At 32.9% G+C, this 20,252-nt stretch overlaps 4 protein-coding genes across 5 annotated transcripts; 3 read left to right on the forward strand and 1 right to left on the reverse strand.

Moving 5' to 3' along the window:
- The first annotated feature begins 185 nt into the window (after nt 1-185).
- LOC139093718 (DNA repair and recombination protein RAD54-like) lies at nt 186-3,049 on the forward strand. Its single transcript, XM_070644532.1, has 3 exons — nt 186-245; nt 351-2,506; nt 2,671-3,049. Exons 1-3 carry the CDS (start codon nt 243-245, stop codon nt 2,984-2,986), a joined length of 2,475 nt encoding a protein of 824 aa, XP_070500633.1. The 5' UTR covers nt 186-242; the 3' UTR covers nt 2,987-3,049.
- An 829-nt stretch (nt 3,050-3,878) lies between these two features.
- Nucleotides 3,879-7,973, forward strand: LOC139093720 (ER degradation-enhancing alpha-mannosidase-like protein 3). 2 transcript variants are annotated; one of them, XR_011544730.1, is made up of 5 exons: nt 3,879-4,102; nt 5,119-6,604; nt 6,665-7,162; nt 7,514-7,651; nt 7,706-7,973. XR_011544730.1 is itself a non-coding variant. In XM_070644538.1 (4 exons), exons 1-4 carry the CDS (start codon nt 3,972-3,974, stop codon nt 7,589-7,591), a joined length of 2,193 nt encoding a protein of 730 aa, XP_070500639.1. In that variant the 5' UTR covers nt 3,879-3,971; the 3' UTR covers nt 7,592-7,973. The 2 variants fall into 2 exon arrangements, 1 of the variants encoding a protein (XP_070500639.1); XM_070644538.1 differs by having other exon boundaries at nt 7,514-7,973.
- Nucleotides 7,882-9,215, reverse strand: LOC139093721 (translation initiation factor eIF2 assembly protein-like). Its single transcript, XM_070644539.1, has 3 exons — nt 8,858-9,215; nt 8,371-8,739; nt 7,882-8,309 (listed from the first exon to the last, which is right to left on the reverse strand). The coding sequence occupies exons 1-3, from the start codon at nt 9,156-9,158 to the stop codon at nt 7,975-7,977; spliced, it is 1,005 nt and encodes a 334-aa protein (XP_070500640.1). The 5' UTR covers nt 9,159-9,215; the 3' UTR covers nt 7,882-7,974.
- Nucleotides 9,216-9,645: 430 nt separating this feature from the next.
- On the forward strand, nt 9,646-19,599 carry LOC139093601 (Golgi phosphoprotein 3 homolog sauron-like). Its single transcript, XM_070644363.1, has 5 exons — nt 9,646-10,073; nt 13,064-13,191; nt 13,274-13,392; nt 14,428-14,603; nt 15,499-19,599. Exons 1-5 carry the CDS (start codon nt 9,858-9,860, stop codon nt 15,745-15,747), a joined length of 888 nt encoding a protein of 295 aa, XP_070500464.1. The 5' UTR covers nt 9,646-9,857; the 3' UTR covers nt 15,748-19,599.
- The last annotated feature ends 653 nt before the right edge of the window (nt 19,600-20,252 follow it).

Below are 20,252 nucleotides of genomic sequence, written 5' to 3' on the forward strand. Positions count from 1 at the left end.
AATTTCCCTATTTTTCTGAAACATTATCTGTTCAATGACAACTAGATCAATAATTTTTGATAAATTAACATCAATTCATCTGATAATTTACAGAATATTAGTTATTTAGACATAAAGATTAATGTAACTGGATGTTTTAGCTATAACGGACTATCCAAATTCAAATATTTTTGTAGCGGAAAAAAATTCAATGAAAACAAAAAATTAATTTATTTCACAATTTTATTAAAAAGTGGCTCAAAATGGTAAGAATAAACTAAAATTATCACCCAAACTTATTCAGCATGTTCATATCTACTTGACAAGCATCAAGTTCCAAACAGACTAACAAGATTTCATTAAATTTTCAGCGGAAGAGTCAATTTAAAGGATTTAAGTCACCATTAATTGATAAGCCAATTGATATACTGGAATCTCCAAAACCATTAAAGAAAGTAAAGCAGGAAGACAGTTCATTAAAAGTTGGAGCATTTGTGTCACCGTTACTCGATAAATCATTCTCAAACTGTGAATCACCAAAAGTAGTAAGGAAGGCAATTTTAGATACAGAAATCAGCACAACACCAAAATCTGGTGCTTTCGTATCTCCATTGATTGACAAATCGCTAGGAAAAAGATCAGTCAGAAAAACAAAGGCAAATGTTGAAAATCTAGTTCCACGACCATTAAAATTTTCATTTCTGGATCATGAAGCTGTCATTGCTGAGTTACTTAATAAGCCATTTAAAGTTCCAATCGCTGATTATATTCCAGAATATTCAAATAAGACATTAGGAATAAGGAAAATATTCGTCAGAAGACCTCTACACGATCCAACACTATGCAATGCCTTAGTGCTGTATACACCGATTATTAAAGACACTGACAATTATGATGATACAAATAAACCAGTCCATGTTGTGGTTGATCCAATCTTATGTAATATTCTACGTCCACATCAGCGTGAAGGTGTTAAATTCATGTATGACTGTGTAACTGGAGTTAAAGGAGACTTTAATGGATGTATTATGGCTGATGAGATGGGTCTAGGAAAGACTCTACAGTGCATAACTCTCGTGTGGACATTATTGAGACAAAGTTCAGATTGTAAGCCTGAAATTATCAAAGCAATTATCGTATGTCCATCATCTCTAGTCAAAAATTGGTACAATGAGTTTGGAAAGTGGCTTGGAAGTCGCGTAACATGTCTAGCAATTGCAAATGAATCAAAAGAGAAGACAACTGAGTTGCTGAATACCTATATGGCTAATCAAAGTGCTCGTTGTGGTGCTCCAGTGTTAATTATAAGCTATGAGACATTCAGATTGTATGCAGAGATATTAACATCATCTGAAATTGGATTAGTGCTGTGCGACGAAGGTCATCGACTTAAAAATAATGAAAACTTAACATATCAAGCTTTAATGGGATTAAAAACTAAACGACGAGTTTTGTTGTCAGGAACACCAATTCAAAATGATTTACTTGAGTATTACAGCTTGGTGAACTTTGTGAATCCAGGAATATTAGGCAACAACAGCGAATTTAAGCGACATTATGAGAATCCAATATTAAAAGGACAAGATGCCTGCAGTTCCGATAAGGAACGAGAAAAGGCAAACGAACGACTTCTTGAATTATCAACATTAGTCAATCAATTCTTGATTCGTCGTACCAGCTCATTGCTGACTAAATATCTGCCTGTTAAGTTCGAGATGGTCGTTTGTGTCAAAATGACTCAATGTCAAATTGATCTTTACAAGAACTTCCTTAAATCTGATTTAATTCGTAAATCATTATTAAGTACCAATGGAGAAAAAGGAAGTGCACGAGCACTTTCAAACATCACATCATTAAAGAAGCTTTGCAGTCATCCAGAGCTTGTCATTGAGAAAATTAACGAAGGTGCTGATGGATTCGCAAATGCTCAACAATATTTACCTCCAAATTGGAGCTCTAGAGAGTTAATGCCACAGTTTGGTGGTAAAGTGCTGTTGCTGGACGTCATGTTGGCATCAATTAAAGCCAATAGTAATGACAAGATCGTACTCGTGTCAAACTATACACAAACGCTGGATCTTTTTGAGAAGCTATGCCGAAAACGTGGCTATCAATATTGTCGACTTGATGGCTCAATGACGATCAAAAAACGTGGCAAAATGGTTGAGGATTTCAACAAGCCAGATTCAAGTCTCTTTATTTTCATGCTCAGCTCGAAAGCTGGTGGATGTGGTCTTAACTTAATCGGTGCTAATCGCTTAATTATGTTTGATCCAGATTGGAATCCGGCGAATGATGAGCAAGCTATGGCTCGTGTATGGCGTGATGGACAGAAGAAACCTTGCTATATTTATAGATTTGTAGCTACAGGCACAATTGAGGAGAAGATTTTCCAGCGACAAACTCATAAGAAGGCATTGAGTAATACAGTCGTTGATAATGATGAAGGCGAGAGACATTTCAGTATGAATGAGTTAAAGGAACTGTTTAAGCTGGAAGAGAACACTAAATCTGACACACATGACATGTAAGTAGTCTTTAGCTCAATTTGACCGTTATTTTTAAATTTGAATTGAACCGTTTGAAATTTCAAATATTTTTTAACCGTTAATTTTTAAATAATGTCTAACTGTTATTTTCCTAAGTTAGAGTTCTGAGCCTGACTAATTATTTTCCTTTTTCTTTATACAGCTTCAAATGCAAGCGCTGTGTCAATGACGTTCAAGTTACATTACCTCCAGAAGGCAGTGACTGCACAAGTGATCTCAGCCAGTGGTATCATTGCTCGAATAACAAACAGATTCCAGACGAAATTATATCTCGAGCCTGGGATATAACACAGACAGTATCATTCATTTTCCATCATCGATCGCAGGTTGTTGCTCAAGAAGTTGCAGAAGAAAAGAAGCCAAAAGAGAAGAAAAAGAAAATTATTTATGAAGATGATGATTTTGTTGACTTGGATGAAGAGGATGATGATGACAGCGATGACGAGGACTATAAATGATTCGTATCCGGTATAATTTATTTAAGAAAATCAAAAAATAAAATTGATTCTGATCTTTTGTTAAGTATTTTAGAATTTTGTTGATTTTTACTGATATTCCTTAGTTTGCAGGATGTTGTTCATCTGCGGAACAGATTGTGACACCCGAGCGACACAACTGAAGAATCTCGACAACTTCTGTGACTCTTAATACTATTAAATACAAATTTCACAAAAAAATCCGGAAAAACTGAAGTAAGCTTATGAAAGCTTTTTCTAACGAATTTTAAAAATTCAAATTTGAGCTTTTTTTAGTGTAACGGCACCTTACCAGCTTTCGGCTCATTAATTTCAACGAGAAATTCTTAATTTACCGTTTTATCTTCATTTAACCTACCAAATCAAGTCATCATCGCCATAGACTTGCAGAATATCTTAAGGATTATCAAGGAATTTAAGTAACACATGTCGAGTTCAGTTCCAAATTGTGCAACTTTCTTCCTACAGACATTCAACAACAACTATATACAGGAACAGTGAAGAAAGAAAAAAATAGTAAAATAATATCGTAGAATTATTATTTTTGGGTTTTTTAGCTATACTAACGATGAAAAGTAACAGCTATATAATAGAATAATGAATTTGGTGCATAGGAATGGTGCACAAATGCATCAGCTCATAAGTTTAGTGATAGTTTTAGCATTTTTTTTAATTTAGTTTATTCACAAAATTTAAATAATTTAAATGACGTTTTTTCGTCAAAAGAAAAGAATGAGCTCAAGTAAGTTACAGGCAACCGATTATCCTTGATATTTACATTGTTGTTAATGACCATAAGATTATATATTAATTAATTTAATATGCTTTTTTCTACTTTCAGAGAGGAGGTAAAATTTCAATTCCGTACTTTTTTTGGCCCTTATCGACTGAAAACTAGATCAGAAATTTTTACTGACGTATTCATAACAAATTTTTGTATTATTATTTGATATTTTAGGCACGGGAAATGTTTTATCATGCATACCGAGCTTACATGGACAATGCTTTTCCAGCTGATGAATTACAGCCATTAAGTTGTAAAGGACGGATCAGGGGGATTTCTGCATCCAGAGGAGATTTAGATGATACATTAGGAAAGTAAGTAAAACATGTTCAGTTATGTCCCAACATTAATTTTCGTCACATTATATTGGATTTTATGTATTACATAAAAAAGCAGTTTTTTCAATTTGGTGCCTATGCTGCAACTGATCTTATTAATATGTTGGGCAAGCAAAATCACTTTTCACTGAGTGAAAAATCAAGGTCATGAATCATCGAATTTACAAGTTAGAGAGATGCATTTGAATAGATTATAATGTGTTAAAGTTGAACTGGTTTGACTTGACATTGACGTTAGACTTAATTTTCTCATCATAGCTGTTGACGTTTTGCAACAATTTCTTGATTAATGTCATTCAACAAGGATTTTGGGATGTTTGGCAATTTCCATAGAATTGACACTGTTTAACGTTAATAATTAACACTTTTTGTAAATATTCAAATTAATTCCTATGCAAATTGATAATCAAGCAAAAAATATGTAAATTCATTATCAAGGACCTTAATAATTAATGCAAGATTTTAACGGATTTTGAAATTTCATATTTCCTGATATTGACCAACACATTTAAATTTGATTTTAAAAATGGCAAAAAACGAATTAAATCTTACTTAATAGGCATCTTTAGAGTAGCTTAAAGTATCAATCAATAGCTATACCTAGCATTTAAGCGTTCAAATTGTAGATTCCTCCTTGATTTACGGTAAAATTTGCTTCATTTAAATTCAATACATTTGATTTGTTTGTGTTGGTGGAAAATTCAGCATAAAATTCAAATTAATTTTTTCCGTTACAAAAAGCAATATGCCAAACATTACACGCATAATTAAATTGAAAAAGCGTCAACAATTGGCTTAATATTCTACCACAACACGAAAATGATATTTGTGTTTTTATCACTACCTTTTTTATGCATGATACAGCTGTTTATATTGTTTTCTCCTGATAACTGAATTGAATTAACTGCGAAATTAATTTTTTATGTGACGTGTCCCAAATCTAATTCCTGTTTTTTGCTTAATAATGATTTTTTGCATAACTTTACTTTTAGCTTCTCAATGACACTAGTTGATACGCTAGATACATTAGTGATATTAGGAGATTTCGAGGAATTTGAGTCAGCAGTTAAGCTAGTTATCAAGAATGTTCAATTTGATAATGACATCATTGTATCGGTATTTGAAACAAATATTAGAATGCTTGGTGGATTATTATCAGCTCATATATTGGCTGAATATATACAAAAAGAAGCTCATATGATGAATTGGTATCGTGGCGAGCTACTTGAAATGGCAAAAGATCTCGGATATAGATTATTGCCAGCATTTAATACATCAACAGGAATTCCACATGCACGAATTAATTTAAAACATGGAATGAAGTCGGAAGCATTAAAACATTCTCGTGAGACATGTACAGCATGTGCAGGAACAATTTTATTAGAATTTGCAGCACTGTCAAGATTAAGCGGGGAACCAATTTTTGAAGCCAAGGCTCATGCTGCAATGGATGCATTATGGAAAATCAGAAATCGATCATCAAATTTAATGGGAACTGTCGTCAATGTACATTCTGGTGATTGGATACGACGAGATTCAGGCGTTGGTGCTGGAATCGATTCATATTATGAATATCTATTAAAATCATACATTTTACTCGGCGACGAACGTTACTTGTCACGATTTAATAAGCATTATAATGCTGTCATGAAGTATGTCCGACAAGGTCCAATATTTTTGGATGTCCATATGCATCGTCCACATACAAAAAGTAAAAACTTTATGGATGCATTACTTGCTTTTTGGCCTGGTCTTCAGGTCCTTTCAGGAGATTTAAAGCCTGCAGTTCAAACACACGAGATGCTTTATCAAGTCATGCAAATGTACAAGTTTATACCGGAAGCATTCACATATGATTTTCAGATTCATTGGGGACAGTATCACTTACGTCCTGAATTTATTGAATCAACTTATTTCCTTTATCGTGCAACTGGTGATCATTATTATCTTCATGTTGGCAAGAAAGCATTAAAAACAATTCAAAAATACACAAAAGTTCCTTGTGGCTATGCAGCTGTTAATGATATACGTACTGGAAAGCATGAAGACAGAATGGATTCATTTTTATTATCTGAAACAATTAAATATCTATACTTGCTGTTTAGTGATGATGAAGATCTTCCACTTAATATTGATGACTTTATATTCACGACTGAAGCTCATTTACTTCCATTAAGTCTTGGTAAATTATCAAATCATACAGGATCAACGCATAAGGATGATGATGATAATCATGCAATTGATTTAGATTTTATGCGTTCATGTCCATCACCAAACAAGTTATTTCCTGAAACGGTCCGTCGTCCTCTCCGAGATTTGGTCACTGCCTCATGTCCACGCATCTCAGTCGCCAATCGATTACGTGCTAATGAATTTCAAGCAAATAATGCAGACCATCTTCGAGCATTATTCGATATGGGAGTTACTATGGTTTCGCTGGGCAACGGAAAAGTTCAATTACTTCATAGCTTCTATAATGTAAGTATACAGTACATCAATTTGATGCCCGTCACTAACAATAAATCTTACTTGTTCTAGGCCAAATCAGTAGAAGAGGCTGAACGCGGACTTTTATTTATGCAGGAAATGGTTGAATTATCTAAATCAAATGCAGTTCCATCATCAGAGCTACATGCTGTATCATTTCGTCATCCAACAACTGGTGATGAAATTGTTTTATCAGCTGGTCCATCACATTTCAGTCCAGACATTGTCGATCCAATTAAATCTAAATTAGTGTTCGCAAAACCATTCCATTTATGTACGGATTTACAAAATAAGGATGAAATTAATGGTAAAATTGCAATAATTGAACGTGGCGATTGCACATTTGTGGATAAGGCACGACGAGCAATGAATGCTGGTGCAAGTGCTGTTATTGTTGTCGATAATGTACCTGATACATCTATTCATAATTCACCGCCATTTGCTATGTCAGGCGATGGTAAAGATGATGTTAAAATTCCCACATGCTTCCTCTTTACCATCGAAGCTAATACCTTAAGAGAGGCCTTAAATCTTAATAATGATTTAGAGGTGAGTATGGGTGATGTTATAGGCTCGTCACTTGATGTTAGAAGAAGAACTTGATCCAAACAGGCAAAGAGACTGCTTTTAGATGCTAAAATGGTATTTGTGTACCATGAAAGCATGCTCTTTGCCTGTTAGGGAGACTTAAATGCTTCATTAATTGCTTGCGTTACGAAAAATTACGTACGTTTCTTTCAAATTTTTTATGGTCGTTATTTTTCAAATATTTTTTGACCGTTATTTTGTCAAGTATTCTTCTGTCATTATTGTTGGGTATGGCAGTGTTCTTTCGTCGTTCAAGTGACTACGCCCATAAAATTTAATTATTCACTTACTTATAAATATTTATAATTTCAGATAACATTATCGTCAATGAACAATGTGAATTCAAAAGGTCCCCAAGAAAGCAATAAGGAGAGAAAGGCAGGCAATTAAGACAGAATTTTATACAATACAACAAATTAAACTAATTAAAGAAGCGTGTGTTCTGATCATGTGAGACTAGACAAAAAAAGTCATTTAGAAATAATAATAATAATATATTAACAGATTCCTTTTGTTACATTCATCGTGTATTAGAAAAGTTTCCAATTATAAGATATAAAAACAATGAATAAACGACGAAGGAGAACGTCTTTGGTTTCTATACAGCATATCAAACCTTCCTTCCTTCCACAAATAAATCATCGTACGAGAATTTTTCTAGGAAAAAGTAATTAAATTCATTTCTGATTTTTGTAAATAAGACGAATTATGTCGATTTATTGTAAATAATGAAAAATTATAATAAATGCGAGTTGTTTTCTATAAAAACGTATTTACTCTTCCTGACTACCGCCAGCTTCCGTTTGCTCCAATGTGATTCTGTTGAGTTCTTCGATTTGATCGTCGGACAAGTTGCTGCTCTTAAACATTTCAATCATTTCCTGTGGAAAGCCGTAATTGTTTCGTGGATTTGGCTGTATGCCTACATCCTTATCGAGATATCTGAATTCTGGATTGTCAGACTCGTCATCATCATTTGTAGCGATTACTTCATCACCGAGCAGGAAATTCCAATCAAAAGCTAGTGGTGCTGTGTATTTCTCATTAAATGGTGAAAAGTCAATAAGTATAACATGATCCTTAGTCTCACGAATAACATCAAAACAGTCTGTAATGATTAATTTTATAAATTATTACTGGATATACCTTAAGATTGTTGATTAACTTACAGTTATCAATTGGAAATTTATCCTTAATCTTTTCCTTAAATAATGAAACAATATCCTTAATAATATCTCTCTTCTGTGTCTTAAAATGCTCATGATATTGTGGCCAATCTCTTGGTGAAATTCCAATAAGATTCCGATTTCTCACAAAGCAACGAAATTCTGTTCCTGGATGAATTTCCTTCCACTTTTTGAATATAATATGACAAAAATTATTTTCATTGACTTGATTTAGATCTTCTTTGCAGATACTTGATGCTTTTAGCAACTGATATACATCACATAAATCTTTAACACGCAAGGTTTGACCTGCTGTTATCCAAACTGAGTCCTTTGGTGAATGCCAATTGGTTTTGATGAATGCTGAGCCACCTAAAATTTCAATTTAATTATTTGGATTATTTTGTCTTACTGGATGTTGTTTGTATGCTTGATAGTTATCGGCATAGTGCCTTAATTAATGAATTTCACAATTATGAATTAAACTTACCTAATTTATCGATAATTTTCGTGATTTTATCAGAAAATTCTCGGAATTCGGGAGCACTCTCATCTTCTGCCTCATCATCAGAGAAGCTACTTGACTCGCCAATTTTTTGTGTATTTGATGAACAGGCATCACTTAAATTACACTCTTTGGGTAAAACGAAGAAATCTTGTTTTAAATAATTAAGGACGTCAGTTGGAACTTCCAGGCAGAATGACTTGATACAGTTCTTCTTATAGTCATCATACCAATTGTGATAAGAACAGTTAATTAAATCACTGATCTCTTTCTGGTGAATTAACATGATTTCTGTACAATTTGTTTACTTCTATTTCCAGAACTGTTCAATTTGTATGGTTTGTAGATATTTTTAGCTGAATTGTTATAAAAATAGTCAGTCAGTTTGTCTATGTAATTTTCGTTGTGCAAACAGTTCTATCTATGAGCACAGACTAAAGTGAGGTACTGAAAACCGTGTGATTAAGCGATTTTGATGATTAATTTTTAACGGTTATTTGAAATTTGAATACTTGATCCGTGCAAAAATTGAGTTTTTTGAGAAGATTTCAAAATTTAACGGATATTTTAAATTAAAGCAGTTATTTTATAGCAGTTCTAGTAGTCATTTTGTAAATAACAAATAATTTTAATTAAATATTCTAATTCGTCAAAACAGCGCACCAAGCACAACTACGTTGTGAAAAATCAGTTAACTAGTTTGTAGATTTCATTTTGTGCTTACGAAAATAAAAAAAAATACCTAATTCGTGGATGAAAAAAATTAGAATTTAAAACAATAGTAATATATTAATTTTTATCATAATCTCTTGCACAAAACAAAGCTTAAATTATTGGTGATATATAAATTAATCGTGTTGAACAGTTTAAAGTGAAAACTTAGACGTAAAAGAAACATTTAAAGTAAAAAATTTCCCTTTCTCAAAAAGTAGAAATTAATACATAAAAAAGAGAGAAAAAAATATAAATTAAATAGTTTAAAAAAATGAACACGTCTAGCTCATCTGGTGGATTAGTTAGAAGGACAAATGCAGCGAAGAGCAGTAGCACAGAATTTAGTTCCAGTACTTCCCCAAATAATGATCATAATGATAATTTCAAAAATGGATCAGAAGATGAGAATCCAGAAGAGGCATCTGATAAAGAGACACGATTAACGCTTATGGAAGAAGTATTATTACTTGGACTAAAGGATAAAGAAGTACGTATATGAGTGTGTAACAAACAAGATTTGAGAGTTCAATGAATCGTTTTGTTGCATTATACGAAAATAAAGTGCATAACATAAAGGCACGAAAATTAGAGAGAAGAGGGAAGTTTGAAGAAAATGGCAGTAAAGTCTTTAATAATCATTAATGCGATGACATTTATTATTTTTCTCTGTATTTTGCTTCTTCTTCATCCACATATATAATGTACATCATCTGAAATTTGATGAATTTACATCTTTTAATTTTACATGATCCAGGCATTAAACGTAGTCACACAATCAATAGCTATAAAGACTCAATGACACTTTATCGCTGTCTAAGACATTGTTTTGTTGTCTTTAATTCGTCATCACTAGACAATCGTGATATATAATTACTAAATATCATACCAATACACTTTCTACTAGACACTCTAAAATTGGAACTAAAAAACGTGCATTATTAAAATTTTCGTGACATGCAAAATTGAAGTTTTTACTTTTCTTTTGGTGCCATTAAGTGAACTTTTTAGACTTAAAAATTTTTAAGGGCAAAATTCTTTTGTACTGGAATATTTGCTGCATAGCGGTATATTGGAAGTCTTATCATGCTTTATCTTCGTATTATCAATTGAAAACTAAAATAAAATTGTGTTACTCACATAGAATTAGAGTTGAATGCGTTCGAGCTTGGCGAAAAAAATATAAAGTTTACATTTGTGTATTATTTATACAGGAACAAAAAAAGTTACAGCTTATCAGTCCCAATTCATGTTTTCTTGTTCAAAATTGTTACAATACAATTTTATTATTTTTTATTTTTATCAAAATTTTCATTTCCGAAATAGTCCGAGTCTCTAAGCAATGTCCCGTGGCATATTTAGGTTTTGCACGTGGGAGTCGATTGGGGTTTCCAGCAATTCTGATATCTAGAAGATTTGGACTTAATTTGTTTGTGGACAACAAGTTGGGGTTTTTTCTTTGGGTGTGTATAAGGTCATATGTGATCACAAAAATGGATGTAGCTTTTAAATGACGTCGAATAAACGTCAAATGTTTATTTATTGATGTATCTATGATGATTATTGGGTGCTTGATGTGATTGACAAATTGATCGGGTTATTCATGACAGGGAAGTTGACATCTATTGATGTACATTTCTTCCTTAGCTACCTCGCTGGCCGTCCAGATCAACTGTGATCCATAGCATCCCTTAGTTTGCGTCTGATAGTGCCGTTATCGCTGGCAACCGCTTGTCAATTACCGATGCCAAGTGCATTACGATCCCTATCGACTGCATCTTTCTTATTACATTCCTTGTCAATTTCCAATTCAATTCTGAGACTTAATTGCAGTAAAATTGCATATCTGTAATCAATTCGTGCCTGTTTGTTACAAAACATTCAATGAATGAAGTCAAATAAATGTTTTTTTTTTTTTTCTGCCAGCTGAGAGATTAATATTGTCAATTTTCAAGTTATAAAGTATCAAATGACAATAAACTTCTATTGATGGTGAAATTGTTGGAATGTTGAAGTATTTGTGGAAGACTTGTAGAAATAAAATCGAGTATCAGTGATGGGCACATGGATAGGTAGAATTATTGGACATTTTGACAAAATTAAGGAATCTTGCCCGAGTGACACACGATAGCAAATTTAAATTTTTGCCGTTAAAAACAGCTGATTATGTGTATCCTGCTTATGTTGATGTTACCAACGTGACGTAGCGGTGTCCTTGCCACTTTGTTGTGTTGTATGACTTACGTGTCCATGTAACTGTTGTATTTTAGTGGTTGTCTATGAGACTGTTGTGTTATGGTGGTTATCAATTCGTCTATGTTGTGTTGGAAGTGGATGTCCACGCGACTATGTTGTCTTATAGCTAATGTCCATGCGACTGTTGTGTTGCTCGGATTTTGAATGAACAGCCCAAATTTTGAAATATTCGAAATATTTTTACTAAGTCAAGGTTCTTTTTTTGCTGACTAGCTTACACCATACTTTATAGCCAACCTTCCTAATTATTGGCACTTAATACTCTATTTCAATACCTTTATCAGTCTGTAATCATACTCATTGTCAATTAATTGACGATAATGCAATTTCCAACTAATCATTCAGTACTGAACATTCAGTTTGTCATTCAAAATGTAAAATGTATTGTTGTCTATTTCAAAAAAATCCAGTCAGTACACAAAATCGCATGTGGCATCTTCTTACCCAACAAAACAAAAATATTGCTATACAACTTTCTTTGATTTTCCTTTCAACACGTTTTTTTTTTGTGTGTTTGGCAAACAAGTTTGGCCATCACTGGGTCAGTCTGATATAGAAATATGTATGTAAATTAGATAGATTTTTTGACGTCATGTATAAGTTGATAAACGAGGAAGGAAGTGTATCTGTATGATTATTATATGGGATTAGGAATTATTCTTAAGTCACGAATGATGGTTAATAAGTTAGGTCGTGTCTGAATTGAAAATAAGGTTGATGCCTTGGTGGGTTATGTGGTTCTCTTGCTGAACTTCCGGTTGCTTGGTTCCATTCCCTTTAATTCCAAATTACATCAAAATTCTAGTCCAAAACTGAATTTAGACATTAAATGCGCTTTTGTATCTAAATGATGTCTATAGACAACTTGACCTTTACCTCCTCTAATACCTCAAAATACCCAAAAATTCCATAACATACAGCCTTACAAAACAAATATCTTTATTTGCGTGTTGCTCAAAAAATCAACAAATTAACAATAATTTTGTATAAAACCGTGCTTTCCACACCACTATCGACATTCAAGAAATCACGTAATAATTATTTAGTTTCGGGAATTTTTTTGGCATTATTAGTCTCTCAAGTTTAAGTGATATTCATGCATTCTCATAAATTTACACAAAAGTACACCTTCACGGATCAATAAACTAATGTGAATAATACATGAAAATAATTAATAAACAGCATTATTAATATCGATTTTATTTGCTATTATAATCAATCTAGGGTTATACATCGTTTTGGAATGATTGCATATCAAGTGGACTTCGTGGATGTATTTTGATCGAATTAGGTCTGAGAGGGCGAATTGAATTAGAGAAAGCTGGTATGAGACGACGTGGATTGTGCTCTAGGTAAGTTATTTTTGAGGTTGTTATGACTACTTGAATTTCGTACTAATTATTTACTTCCTTTGCCTTCCTTTCGGATATATAGAAAAATAATATTGAAATCAGACACACCAACCGGAGATGTTCTATTGGATGAAGCATTAAAGCACGTAAAAGACACAGATCCACCAGAAACGATTCAAAGTTGGATTGAATATTTAAGCGGTAAGGATTATTTATGGATTGCCAAGCCTGCTTGTTTAATGGATGGATTTAAACTTGTTGACACTGAAGCATGAGGTCAAAAAATTTGATTTTTTTGATATTAGATGGACGGCTTCATGAAAATCTTCAAAGCAAGCAATTTATTAGTTTTTTGTGGATTTATGTTTGGCATCTACTTAGTCAGTTATCCTTACGTTCTGAAGTTCAGAACTGGCTTAAATGGATAAATAGGATTAAAGTCGCGATTGCTCGTTCTTGCTGGAAAGCAGTCAATAATCGTGAGGTTTTGAGGCCATCATGATAGACTGATGCATCAGTCAATATGTGATTACTTACTTACTTACTTCCTGGAACCATGCTCTGACTTGAAGCCTAGGCTCCTACAAAAATCCTTTATCTGACTCTATTGCTGTCCAAATCACAAAGCTTGTACAAATTTTTTGTTTTTACATCTTACTGGCATTCCTTCATTACAGTCCAACGCCATGTTGCTCAACCTCTGACTGTCAAAACAGAACATCCATTAATAATTACCAAAAATATTTTAATGAAACTGCAAAAATGCGCATTTTATCATTGGCCATGATCATAACGATGAAGTTCTTGAGATTCACAAACCGGTTTTTGAGCCTTGTTAGATGTGCTGTTTATTTATATCCCCAAATTTTTGACGTCAAAGAAATTTTTTATGGCCATCAATTTGCATAAAGTTCAAGTTGGACATCTTTCTTATATCCCGCTTACATCTTACATAAGATCCATGACTCATCGCGATTTCATTTGGAATTTAGCACTTGATAATTTGTCACTTAAAGATATTCAAGGCAAATAGTCAATCAATCCAACAATTCATAGCCTAGTTCCATAAAATTGCCATCAAGTTTTGCGAAATTTTCTCAATTTACAGCACAACATCCATCCATGAATAAAAGGAACAATATCATTATTATGCATATGAAATTAAACAGCATGCATGCATAATCTAACGGTTCTGTCAATCCATGCATATTCATTATTGTTTGTTTAATTACACAGGTGAAACATGGAATCCATTGAAATTACGTTATCAGTTGAAGAATGTACGTGAAAGGCTTGCCAAAAATCTTGTTGAGAAAGGCGTATTGACAACAGAGAAACAGAATTTTCTATTATTTGATATGACTACACATCCACTTAATGACAACAATATAAAGTCTAAATTGGTTAAGAAGGTAAGTTGAATGAATTTTTGGATATGACCTTTTGGGGTTGAGTTATGTGTGAGAAAGTTTCTCGGCTATTGTGATAAATGATCAGTGTTTGGGATCAGTCGTAAGGTTATGGCTGTAGATTATTGTAGACATTGTATGTTTAGTGATGATAAGTCTGATGTAGACAGCATACATTTAATGCTTTATGGATGACATTCAGTTATATCATGACAGTGTTTTTGAGTGTCAGTCGCTTTAGGGGTCGTTTAAAAATGATGTACAGCATGAAACTGGATATTTAGATCCCAAGCTTACATTCTGTGGTAAGCTTGATCAGATGTGGATCTCAGCTAAGGGTTCATCTCATCCTTACTTCTTACTTCGATGGCCGTACAGATCTACTGTGATCCATGGCCTCTCTCAGATGTCGCCTAAAGCTGGTTCTAACGCCGGCTTACCTGGCCAATACCAAATGCATTACTGCCTCTATCGACAGCTTCCTTCCAGGAGTTCTTTGGTCTACCACGAGCTCCCTCTCTTCCTTTCCTGAGCTATATAGCGTCTTACCGTTAATACGACTACGCAGTATTCCCCTAGCGAACATGATGTACTTGGGTTAAAGCTAGACGTCAATTTAAGAATGATAAAGTTCATCAAAACATACTTTTGTCCCCAAAATCTATGCCGTCATCACTAAATGACCCCCAATAGCAATAACTGAAAATCAAGTCTCGCTTTTACATCTTGGCATCTACATATGTCTCTAAAACATTACCAAGTTGTGAGCCAAAAAACTAAAAAAAAAACTTTCATATAAATAAGATGTACCTCAATCGATGTAAACATATGCAGCATAACAGTTAAACAATTATCTTATTCAAAACAATTTTTTTTCTCTTTCTGTCTCTCATTTTAGATTCAAGATGCAGTTCTAAGTAAATGGGTGAATGATCCACAGCGAATTGAGAAGCGTATGTTGTCATTAATATTCCTTGCGCATGCTAGTGACGTATTAGAGAATGCATTTGCACCGCTTAACGATGATGATTATGATTTAGCAATGCGTCGTGTGAGAGAATTACTGGATTTAGATTTTGAGGCAGAAGCGGCTAAGCCAAACACAAATGAAATTGTTTGGGCTGTCTTTATGGCATTCACGAAATAATGAAGTAATTAAACAAACTTATCTTACTTGATATATTTCATAAGAAGTTTTCGCCGAAAATGGAAATAAAACAAAAAAACCAGCAACATAATATTTTTTTTATGCTTCATTTTTTCCGTTGATGATAAAATCATTAAATTAATTAATTTATATGGAAATACGATAGTGAAGTGATTTTTGTATGAGGACACTCGGGCACAGATCGAATGGAAATTGTGTAAAGAATTTTTTATATAAATATCTAATAAGCAGCAGTTATGTTAGTGGCAAAATAGATGAAATATGTGAACATGCAGGGATGAAAATGTGTGATCGCGGATATAGTGTTCAGTTGTCGTGTTATGGTGAAATTCTGACTCTATGTATACAAGGTCATGCATGTATTAATTTGGACACACGCGTGATGGATCAATATGGAATTTATTAATTGTGGTGTCAAGGAGTTAGCTGGTGCAGGATCCTGAGATCGAGGCTGTACATGATTTGTTTCAAGAGTGTCGTGGGTTTCTAAAGCAGTGATGTCCAAACTGTGTCGCAGAATTTGGAAATGCCATGGATGGATTTCGGTCGTGGCTTACTACTTAGGAGTTCCGTGGCACAATAAAGTTCGGACACCACTGCTGTACAGCAACATCATTTAACCAGCAAAAAACTAAACAATCACACAGTTAATAAATAATCAAATGTATCACGTCCCTTACAAAAATTACAGCACTACCCTAACATACAAAGAGCATGCACACATTAATGAGCATACTCAAAGCATGCTTTTTCATAAAAATGAGCATGCTCACAAAAATGAGTATACTTAGAGTATACTCTTTGTCTGTTAGGGATAAGGCAAATAAAAACACCGAAAAAAATGAACAGTTATGATAAAAGAATCAAGGAAATAATGGTGCAAGTGTTGAAAAATATCTATGTTGAAAAATTGGTTCAAATGTGATTATGTGAGAATGAGTAATTATTAGCGGACGAAAAAGAAGTTGATGATCATCTAATGTACTGTAGCCATTTATATTGTTAATATTTTGTATATCTTTAGCACATCTCTTCTTTCGCAAAAAATTTATAGTAAATTTCGCTTTATGATTCACCATGTCCGACAATTATTTATCGTAAAATTAGTTTAGTTGTGGAAATAGTCTGGGAATTTTGTGTAGCTTCTTATCAATAATTTGTGTATTGAAATTATAATATTAATGTAAATTTAGTTCCGATGCTGATATCTAAGTTTTCCCAAGAAAATTACTTTTTAATTGAATTTATTTAAATGTTTGTCTGAAAAGGTCAGTTGCAATAGCTTAGTGATGGGAAGGCTTTCTGTGCTGTTTAATATAATTGATTATCGCGGTTTAATCGGATGAAATGCTTAGCTGCTCATAACTTATGATCCGTAGCCCTGTTTTAATACAAACTCCCACAAACTCATGTCTCTGTGACGTTTTTGCCGGTAATATACATAGCGACGTAGCGTGACACTGATAAAGTCGTGATACATGCTTATTAATGTTTGTTGAATGATTCAAACACCAAGTTGATGATGGGTAACTCCTATCAGAAGCTTGAAGTCGACTCGAATTTGAAATAGAGTCTAATCGACTTGAGTCAGTTTGTCCATGCAAAAAGCTACCCGAACAACACACTGGGTACGCCAGGACACTGCTATGTTGTCATATTAACGGCATGACACAAAGTTGTCCTGTTGGCACCTTGATGAGTGGCTTTGAGTCATTTTAATAGCGGATAATGCAATTTGTCGCTTTGTGTCGCTCAAGTTAGTCCATCTATAGACAATATTAAGTAGGGGATCCTCTTAAAAAGCCACCAAAAACTGACAGAGCAACAAGTTGCTTGACTAGACATTTCAAGCAACTACATCCAACAATTTAATTTTTAAAATGTATCTTCTTCCATTTAATTTAGTCTTAATGATCGTTTTATGTCCTAAATACTCAGACTATTTCCTAACACTTCCACAAACATTTTTTCCCCATATTAAAATAAATTAAATAGCAACAAAAACACTTGACAGCTTTGTTTAATGAATCATAAATGTTATCATTTCTATTCAGATAAAAAAAAACATTCATTGTTTAATCTAGATATTAAATAATTAGCTTCAACTTCACTTTTTGGTTGCATTCAAGCATTTTTAAATTTTGTAATGCAATTCTGTTCAGTAACAGTAACATGGAATGAATGGAATAGAGAAGCTTATGAATTTTTCATAGTTTTCAATTTGTTCTTTCATGTTTCATTGATGGAAGGGTTTTTTCGAGGGATTCGTTCATAAATGATGTCTGTCAGCTATGATGAGCTTTAGATCACTTACATGCTGTTGCCCAGAATTCGAAGTCGACTCTACTTCATATAATATTTGAGTCGACTTCGAGCTCTTCTCTTGACTGTCATTGATGTCATTAAAATTTATTAAGACTAGGGTTCGTTCAAAATTACAGATCTGCTGACTGCAGATCAAAATACATTTTCGAGCCTGCAGTCTTGGACGAACTTCATATAAGTTACAGCTTATAAAAGCAGGCTTACGCATCTTAAACGCATCAAATGCAGGATTGTAGTTCTTGGCAAAACACTACTTAAGACACGAACTCTAATGTTACTCAACTGTAATATTCTTCAATTGATGTCATTTATGAACAACCCCCAAATTGTTTTCATTCCTTTTAACTTTTTACCCCATATCTTACATTCTTAAATAATATTTTAATTTAAAAGTATTTTCCACAATTTTTTTCAATTAAAATCAAACCCGAGTGGATGAAAATAGATTAGAACTATGCAATAAAAAGTAATTGGGTAGTGATTGATGTTGACTTAGACTTAGAAATCGAAGTCGACTCGACTTTTCCACTGACTGAAATCCAGTCGGCTTCCAGCTCTGGATGTTATTTTGATTAAGATTTGGGGTCATGACATGGGGTCATTTGCTCAAAGACTCTGTTAAAAACTCAACATTTTACAACAATATAAATGGTAGAAATAATCAGAAGCAGTAGAATAGTTTTTGGGTCATAAATCATTTCTGTAACTAAGGATTTCAATACTCAAGGAAAAGTCGATTCGATTTCATACAAAATGAGAATTAACTTCGAGCTCTGGTCACAATCACGGCACCGTCACGGCAGTCTTGGTTCTATTTTAGCGGCTACAAATAAACTTACTGCTGCATGCCACTCGGGTCTATTTAATTATTTTAATCTAATGTTGCACTAAGAGTGTTTAAAAGTCATATCCATCCACAATTTTTCCACCTTTTTGATCGAGTGTTAGGAGCTTCAGCAGAAAATAATAGAAAAAAGAAGATTTCCATTCTCTGATAATTAACTACTTTATGCAATATATAAAAAAATCTATCTATATCATATTATGTATTATGTTTATAATATCCCCCTCCCTTTTTAAAAGTGAAAATATCCTAGTTTTAATACAAAAAAATTAATTAATTTTTAAGAACGGAATAAAATCTTTAAAAAAATGAAGAAAAAAAAATTTATTTGCCTTTTTTTAAGTTAAACTTTATTTTTCAATTAAATTAAATAAGAAAAATCAAAAAAAGCAACTTTGCGTCCATGCCTCGCGTGGATATTTATGAGAAAAAAATGGAATGATTAAAAACTGATGAAAAAAAGTAATTTTATGTTAAATTAATAAAATCATTCCAATATAAACAAAAATGAGGGACACACGCATGAATTACGATATTTACGCAGACCTTGAAGATGGTCTTGAACTATAGAAAATAGATTCGGGAAAATCATAAATGAAAAAAATTGTAAAATGTAACAAAAAAGATTCAGTAAATAAAAAAATTATTAAAGAAAATTTAAATCTGTAAAATATAAAAAAATAACAATTGAGTTTTACTTTGGTGGATGTGCTGATGGGTGCTGATCAGTTCCTACTATCAGTTAATCCTTCAACTATTCTTTCTGTTAAAAATTGACATGTCAACTGTCATTTAATATTCAAATTATATTTGCAACTAGAATTGATCGTTGATTTTCCCCTTTTATAGTTGATAACCCCTTCATATAAATATTTTAGTTTGTTTTCTAACTTCAAACAATAAACATCATTCTTAGCTTTGTCCATAAGGAAGTTCTTCACTTGATACTTATTTGTAATTGAGAATTGTTGCTTTATCTCATCAAGAACTTTAATGAGAACTAAGCATAAGTACTGAATTGTCTTCTTATTGGAAGTAACATTTAATTGTTAGTGTCTCTGAACATCATTCTGTGAAGTAAAAGGAAGTAAGTTGCCAGATTGTAATGAAACTTAGCCTGACCTACGTCCATTTACGTCCTGCATTTAAATACTTTCGTCTTATCGCCTGTGGCAATAAAATCACAACAATTCTATTTTATGGCAATAGACTTTAAATTTGCTTTAAGCTTTAAATCATTGCCTTCCTTTTACAAGTGTGTTTGACATTGATCAGCATTGATAAAGTAATACATTGACATTTGCATAAATTGAAA

Source organism: Chironomus tepperi, unplaced genomic scaffold (assembly GCF_022539635.2).
Source record: "Chironomus tepperi strain 1889 unplaced genomic scaffold, CSIRO-AGI_Ctep_v1 contig_337, whole genome shotgun sequence".
NCBI lineage: Eukaryota > Metazoa > Arthropoda > Insecta > Diptera > Chironomidae > Chironomus > Chironomus tepperi.